At 43.2% G+C, this 8238-nt stretch overlaps 1 protein-coding gene across 2 annotated transcripts; it reads left to right on the forward strand.

The window, feature by feature from the left end:
* The first annotated feature begins 6622 nt into the window (after positions 1–6622).
* On the forward strand, positions 6623–7132 carry LOC6501536 (kunitz-type serine protease inhibitor conotoxin Cal9.1a). Of its 2 annotated transcripts, none has more exons than XM_044714364.1 (2): positions 6623–6746; positions 6792–7132. In XM_044714364.1, the coding sequence occupies exons 1-2, from the start codon at positions 6647–6649 to the stop codon at positions 7055–7057; spliced, it is 366 nt and encodes a 121-aa protein (XP_044570299.1). In that variant the 5' UTR covers positions 6623–6646; the 3' UTR covers positions 7058–7132. The 2 variants fall into 2 exon arrangements, with proteins under 2 accessions (XP_044570299.1, XP_001955440.1); XM_001955404.4 differs by having other exon boundaries at positions 6807–7132.
* The last annotated feature ends 1106 nt before the right edge of the window (positions 7133–8238 follow it).

Raw genomic sequence — 8238 nt, forward strand, 5'->3', positions numbered from 1 at the left:
GGAACAAGTTTGTCAAAGTGTCGCAGATGGTGGTTGTTGTTCCCGTTGTGATATTGATTTTATACTGATCTGCTGGGCCTCAGCTGGGGCCCTGCCAACGCTCCGATATCCATATAGTACGGACCATATACTGGATAATGAAATCGGGGTTGTGGGGGCCGGAGTGATCCTCCGTCGATCGCTATCAGCAAAGGAGGGGGAAATAAAGAAGCCACCGGCTGTGGATGCGGCTTTCACTTGTCCCGCATTTGCATGGAAATTCCGCGCCAATTTCAGCGCAATTAATCGCACAGCCGAGTCCGATCTAGAGACGCCCCCAACCCGGTGCCGGGCATCCTCCGGCATGTCCCACAGCGCCCCTCTCCTATCTGCGGCCATCTACCATCCTGGCCAAAAAAACCAGTTGCAGCTCATTTGCATGGCGGCTTAATTAAAACGGTCTATGTTGGTGGGTGGGTGATGGGTGGCTCAGTGGTTGTGGGTTCGTTGGTGGTTTGGCCATCAGCAATTGCCTCGCTTTCTTTGCCAATTTCTCTCGCACACACACTGTGGCTGCTCCGCTTGCCTTTATTTATGAGAAAATTTCGTGGCACATCTGCCGACTTCCATTTAGTCAGTGGCAAAATTTACTCGCTCATAATTTAGTCACTGGCAGGAAGACAGAAAAAACAATAACCACACAACACAACTGAGCCAGGCTTTCGTGGCCAAAACAGTGGCAAGAGTGGGCGGGCCAGTCGGCTGGGTTTTGGCCATGGGAAAAGTGGAATCTCTCGCCAGACCAGGCTGACTGATTGAGCACACCAATTTCCAGACGACGTTGAAAGTGCATTTTATCAGCTGCAACCGATCAGAATGTTAATGGTTTCGAGGGAATTAATTGAATTTGTATGTGTTTACCTGTAATATCTTTAGCATTTTATACGACTAGAATCTGGCATCTGGAATCTTGAATCTGAAATCTAGATGTTTAGATATTTAGAGTTCCCATGGATGTCAAAATAAATTAAGAGCTTAAGCTTGTATTGGGCATTAAATAAAAATTAAAAACAAATACTCATTTTAGATTTTAATAAGTTTAAAGCTAGTTGCAAAGCAAGTTTATTAGATTTCCGGCATTGTTTCATCTTAAGCCGCATGTGGATAAACAAAATCTTTTGGTTCTATAAACTCTGGGTAAATTTCTTGGTAAATTCCACATGATGTGAGCTACCATTAATTATATGCAAATATTGTCAAATGCATTGGCTCCACTCTTGAAATAGATTGGCATCTGGGCGTGATCTGCAGGTGTTTCCCTTCCAATCATCTTGTCAGGGCCTGGCTAATAGATCGACCATCGTTAATGCGACAATTGAAATGCTTTCAGTTTTATTTATTTGGCTTTGTTTTTTTATATTTATCCAGGCCAGAACGAATTCGGTGGCAACAAGTTGAGGAAATAGGCAATAAGGGGAGCACCGACAACAAAGCGACAAAAAACGTTGTCAATTGATTTTCTGCACTATTTCAATTGACCTCACCGCAAGTTGCTGTTGTTATTTCTGTTGCTGCTGTAAATGTTGCTGCTGTTGCTGTTGCCGTTGATGTTGCTTGTGGCCAGTGCTTGGAGCCACGGTAGCCATGAGAGTTGCTGAGATGCTGGATACTGGAGTCGCCGAATCGTAGACAGTGCAAAATGAAACGAATTAACAATTTGATGTAACTGTGATTTTTTCGTTGGGGTCTTTTTGTATTTTTTATTCCATTCGGTCGCACACGCCCTCAACGAAGCGAATTCAGGAGAAATGCTTATCGTGCTTCAAAGAAATCCAGCAATACGAACGGCAACAGCAACAAAACATGAAATTGAAAATGCCAAACGCTAAAAGACAACTAGACAGACCGTACCCAACCCTTCTTCGCCTCCCAGCCCCAAATCCCCGCAGCTCCGCTGTCCCGGAGTCCCCGTCTCAAGACCCACCCGGCGGATCAACAATATAGAGCTTATAGTAAAACTGTAACGAAACCCGATTGAACCCGCCATGGGTGGCGGTGGTACAGCAACAGAGCCATAGCTACAGCAATAGGCACTAGCAATAGCAACAGCGGCGGACCTGAACCTGGGACATGGACAATAACATGTACCAAAAAATTTCATTGCTGGTGCTGGGGCTGCTTTTTGCCGGCCACGATTTGGGGCCAGCTAAAAAAATCTCTGTCAAAAATCGCTGGCGGGCAGCTGCAGGCCCAGCCCAAGCACATCCTCACGAGCAACAACACCAGCAACTGCACCACCAACAACATCGACAACAGCGACAACAAAAGGCCGGAATACAACAACGAAAAAAAAAGAAATAATTAATATGCCTCAAAATATACCGGCCAGCTTTTATGACAGCCAGGGTTCGAAGGGAGGACTGCAACTGCAACTGAATCGGGATTGCAGCTGCACTTGGACGTTGGCCGCCGGCAGCAACAGTTGCAGCAATTGCAGCAGCAGCAGCAGTTTAACTAACGGCTTCTGTGCTTGTTGTGCTGCCGTTTCCGCATCTCGGTGTCGCCTCAGAATGTGCACGATTTTCCTTCAGATTCAATTTCAAGTGCAACAGCAGCAGCAGCAACAGCGACAGCAGCAATGGAAGCAACAAGGGGCAAGCGCCGCTATTAAGTCGACGACAACAACAAGCAATAACCCTAACCGATGGAGCCGCCAGCGGTGCTCCGCCAGCTTACCAGCTTCAGCCTGCCACTGTCTGCCGCTTCTTGCCGAGATTTCTATCTTTGATCTCTTACTCCACATGGAGCAGCAGCAGCAACAGCAGCAGCGACGGCGGCGGCAACTTCCAGCCAGCAGCAACTGCAACGTGGAGCATTTGCCGCATTATGTGGCAGGGCAGCCGGTGCTGTCTGCTTGTTAAATTGCTCATTTAAACCATAACGAAATGGTCTATGCCTGGGGACAGATCCAGAGCATGTGCCTTCCTAGAACTGACACAGAAAAAAATGAACAATAAGAAATTAATTTACGTACAAAAAGATATACTTAGAACTACATTCAAAGCTAAAAGATAAGGCTAAACTACACCTTTATTTTAGTCTCTTCATTTTTAGAGTTTTAAAAGGAAAACAGCATTTTTTCCTGTGGAACTGCCTGTTTCCCTTTCCTCTTTTTGGGGATCCAAGAACCACCATCGATGCCTCAGCAGTGCAAATTGCCCGGAGTCATGTGAAGACCATGTTGCCAAAGGCATTTTTAATTAGCATGCAGCGGAAATTAGCCAGGCCCAATGCCAGTCTAGCCATTTTCAATGGGAACGGAGTAGGTTTGTCGGCTGGGGGATAGCAAATGGGATTTGGGATCCCATCAGATGTTTAAGTTTCTCGATTTGCGTCATAAGCCTGCGTCAACATAAATTACGATCTCTGGAATCGGAATTTATCGGTGACATTCGGCGATAACGAGCATTGTGAAAATGCGCTTAGAAAAGGCGACAGCTTCTCAAGTGGCCCGACACACGCAATTATATTTGATATTTTTATGGCACACGTAAGTGCGTTTTTGCCTGCCACCTCAAATGTTGACATAGAAAGCTGACAATAAGCGCCGGCTTAAGAGCGTTTTTTTACTTTTGTTTATAATGAAAGAATTTGTCCATAATTAACCAGATTGTCGCGGATGGGCTCTCATGCCAATGATAGCTAAAATGCCGTCAATTGGTCATCGAGATCTTTTATGCTTACAGCAAGATCTTCATTTTGGAGAAAGAAAATTTACAAGACGTGGACTTTTTCCGGGGAATCTGCATCTCCCCGAGGGAGAATCGACTGGTCTGCTGGGGGGCACATGCCAAATTGGTGTCACAAAACCAAATCATAAATCAAGCAAATTATTATTATTATTATTGGCCGGCACATCTCGGACACATGTGAGCCACATATAAAGATATCTCCCAGCTACAGATCGTAGAACAAGCGCCAAGCTCTGTCGGTCTCTTTCTATCTCGCTATGCCTCTCCCTTTCTATCTGCAACTCTGGGGGGAAAAGGCCATAAATCATGACAATACCCCAAAGCCGGCTTGGCCGAAGCCATCCTCCATGCTTCACTGGACAATCATAATAATCACAGCCGGCTGCCGCACCAGCAGCAGTAAATAAAAAAAAATGCAGCAACAGCAGCAGCAGGAGAAGCAGCAACAAAAGCTACTTACTATGTCTACGTCAAGTCGATATGCAACTGATAAAAGAAAAACTGTGTAGAAAATACACAAAAAATGAGACAAACCAAGTTGCAGAAATACACTTTATTCAGTATGGGGTAGTGTGCAATATTAGAGGATTTAAGCTTTAAATTTTTTAATATTAGATCTTTATGCTTTTTTCGAAAAAGGACAATAAACTTATGGTATATTTTATAATAGAATATATATATATAATAGAATAGTCCCAGATAGAATATTGTATCTTTTAATGTTAAGCTTCGTTCAGAGCATTCCATCTTCTTGGGCTGTGGCATAGAGCTAGTTTTCCGTGGCATTGATTGTTTCCTTTGTTGGCCAGCCGCCTTCTCGCTCGCTCCCCAACAGCATCCTTCGGTGGCCAGCTAGCAGGAAAATTGACAATTGCGCACCTGCTTCATTTTCCATGGCGGCTGCCGAACGGCAAGCGGTCAACAACAATGCCACTGCCAATGCCGCGGCATCTTCTGGTTAATGGCATTTAACGGTCACCAAAAAGCCCGCTGTGTAGCAGTAAACTTTCCCAAAAAAAAAAAAATGGAAAAAAACAATAATAATAGAAAATAGGAAAAAAATCTGAAAAGAAAAACTACAATATATATTTATGCGGCCATCCAAAGCTGGCTGGATGGCTTACGGTTAATTTTAATGCGGATACAGTGAGTTACATTGTAGCATGTGCAATTTGCATAATGCTAGGGATATATCCCTGATCCGGCATAAATATTTCATAAAATCCATAAACCGAAACGCAAACATTGCGCATTTGCTCTAATTGTATGCTAATTCGAGCATGCCCCAAATAAATCAAAGCCAACTGAGTGAGTTATGATCGCGGATTTGCGGATTTCTGTGGGCTTTTATATAGCTTTTTGAACCAGCCTGCAGCTGGTCGGCATCCTTTGTTAAGGGGCCGGGTCCTAATTAAAAACTGCTTACAGGCTTATGGGGCCTATCAAATGGCCATCACTACTGGGCCAATTAAGCTGGCCAACGGGAAATATACGAAATGAACCTGACCGCAAGATCAATGAGTCGTTGATGAAGTTGTTTTGATAACAAAAGCAGCAAACAGCACCAGTCCGAGCCCAGTTTAAACTTGGCCCTGCCTTAGAAAACGTGCGCAATTTATCTAAATCAGTGCAGAGAAACTCTCCTCCTTCAGTATCCCTCAACAATCGTCCTCTGTTTCTCTTTCTCCTTTTCTCTGGCCCGAGGCACTTGACAATTGGCATGGTATCTGAGAGTGGCTCCTAGCTTTGAGGCCTCAGCCGGGCTCCACTGACCAAGATAAACATCATAAATGCATTGAAATGTCATTGCCAAGTTGTGCTATCAGTCGCAGCTACCAAAAACAGAAAAACCGATGGCGATAATAACTAGAAATAAGCCCAAATCGATGGGCACGGCTTTGGTTACTGGTAGGATGGCCAAGTGCCGTTACCCTTTATGCAATTACAAGTACGTGCAATTGCAATGAAGCTTAATTAGAGGCACAAACAGTGGTTACACTTATACAAATAATGATAAACTTTAATCTAAAATACCTACAATAGTATATAGAGACTAGCTTATTATCTCAAAATTCTTAGATAGGCCATCCATAAAATCCTTACTTTTTAGAAACATTAAAATTACCACCTTGATTATCTCTAATTTGTTTTCTCAGTGTAAAGGCATAAAGGAGCCTGCAAACTTGGCCAAGCACTTGACTAGCCCGCTGACTGACTGATGATTATTTATCACCGTCGTGAGTCGTGCGACAATGACACGAGATAGCCCAGAGCTGGCCTAAAGCTGGAACAGAGCCAGAGCATCGTTAGCATCATTTTGTCTGCCACAAGTGACTGACACTGGCTGCCCCTTACCGCCGGATGGACAGTTGTACAGCCAAACAGACTGGCCGGGCACTCAATCTTTCAATTTGAGCTTCACTTCAATCAGTTTGGACCAGGTCGGTTCAGCGTCATCATTTTGGGCTGACGTTCTGTGAGAACGAAATTAGTTTGCAATTGGAAGAAGCTCACTCTGCTAAGTATTAACACCGAAAGAAATTACATTGCAGTTATTTCCTCATAAAAATATAAACTAAAAAAATTAGAGAGTTTTCTATTCCATTAATAATGCTTTAAAAAAGGCATTGATTTTCTTATAAAGTACTCACCCAATTTGCATTACTGAAACTGCAGATGAAGTAAGAAACACTAACGTTTTTTATGATTATTCAGGAATTCCAAAATTGAAAAAAACGCAATGAATGAAAACGAAATGGTTTTGGTTACAGACCTTTTGGCGATACGGTTAGAGTACTTACAAATAAAGCATTTCATTTGTCTGGGTTTTGCAGGTAATTTAACTTTGTTGGCTAAACCTATAAGTACTACATTTGTAAAAATTGTAAAATCAGTTGGCAACTAAACTCAGAACCATGAGATTGGGATTTCCTTTATTTTTGATACTTTTAGTTGGTTGTTTCCTGCCCCAGACCCACGGACGTATAGAAATAGCTGGCTATGTGGTCCGGCAAGGTAGGACCTTCTAAATATACATACAATATATCAGCTTTTATTTAGCTGCTTTCTTTTTAGAAAAGTGCCTGTTTACCCCCAAGTATGGACCTTGCAAGAAACGCTACAAGGTCTTCGCCTATGACCTCATGACCAATCGGTGTGTTCAATTTTATTATAGTGGCTGCGGAGGAAACCCCAATCGGTTCGCAACTGAAAATGAGTGCCGGACCACTTGTTACGTGGTGGAAACAGATAAAACTGAAATCTACGATGATAATTATGAGTACGAAGACACCACACAAGCTAATAAGGATGAAGATGATTATTAAACTATTTTAATTTACTTTTGAACTTAATCTTAAATACTCTTCTAGCATCTAAATTAAAGCCTCCATCTGAGCCCACATACAAATGGCATTCAAATTCAAATTCTCTGGGGCACTCCGATATCTCCGATAGGCGTTGTGGTATATTAGTCCATGGCTAATCCTCAATTCCCAACCAATTTGTTCTATGCGGAAGTTGTTTGTACCGCCGCCGAATGCAACGACAACAACTCGGCTAGTCAAAGCAGCGGAACTAAACCATTAACGCCTCAAAAGTGCACGAGACTCGTACATTCTAATGACTTTATTATGAGCAATGCAGGGCAGTAATGGCAATGGCTCCATAGCACACACCACAGAGCCATAAGTTGTTACAGTTGATGTTGCTGCCGCTGCTGCTGCACCCACAAAAAACAAAACCAAAACCAAACACAAAAAGTGACGTCAGGGTGCGGCGTAGTCATCGCACTCAGCCGTCGGCTTTGGGCCTTTCAAGTGTGCAGTTAACTGAAATGAATACCGGGCTAAAATCCATTGCGAACCTAGCCCAAACACAGACCCAGAGATCAGGGCATGACAGTATATCGGTTGACGTTTCTTGGCTGGCGTTGACAATTATTTATGGTAATAAACAGTTCCGCTCAGAGCTCGGAAGGGTGGCACTCGCCTCTTCTATCGCAGATACTAAATTTCGAGATCAAATCCAAAAATACTTGTAGCCAAAGCCCACATAATACGCCTCTAATTGCTCCCAACGTCGATGTGCTACAATAACCATAAAATGTTACGATTTCCACAATTGAAATGATCAGAGACAAAAACTGCATCTGATGGGGAGAACCAGAGCCGAGGGGGATGCAGATACTTACAACCGAACACAATTCACAATTTGTAAGGCAACCAAAGTTCGGTTTCATTGTCGGCCAGTAACAGTGAAAAAATGGCAAAACAAATGGCCGGTGTCTCATTAATGCCACACAATGGTGGCAGCCAACGGCGTCCAAAATATGCAACATTCATCAATCACACAGCAAGCGAACGTAGCTGACCTAAGTCGATATGCACTCAGAAAAATGGGATTTCTTTATACAAAGATTGGGGCTTGGATCCACAAAGGAATAAAAAGATATTATCATACACAAAAAGTTAAATGCGAATGGAATTAATAAAGATTTATCTTTGTA

This window comes from Drosophila ananassae, chromosome 2L (assembly GCF_017639315.1).
Source record: "Drosophila ananassae strain 14024-0371.13 chromosome 2L, ASM1763931v2, whole genome shotgun sequence".
NCBI lineage: Eukaryota > Metazoa > Arthropoda > Insecta > Diptera > Drosophilidae > Drosophila > Drosophila ananassae.

Excerpts from the sequence above, each read along its gene's own strand:
- LOC6501536 (XM_044714364.1), top strand. The coding sequence starts at position 6,647 with ATGAGATTGGGATTTCCTTTATTTTTGATACTTTTAGTTGGTTGTTTC. Across the intron at positions 6,747-6,791 it reads TGGCTATGTGGTCCGGCAAG|CTGCTTTCTTTTTAGAAAAG; the intron begins GTAGGACCTTCT and ends GCTTTTATTTAG.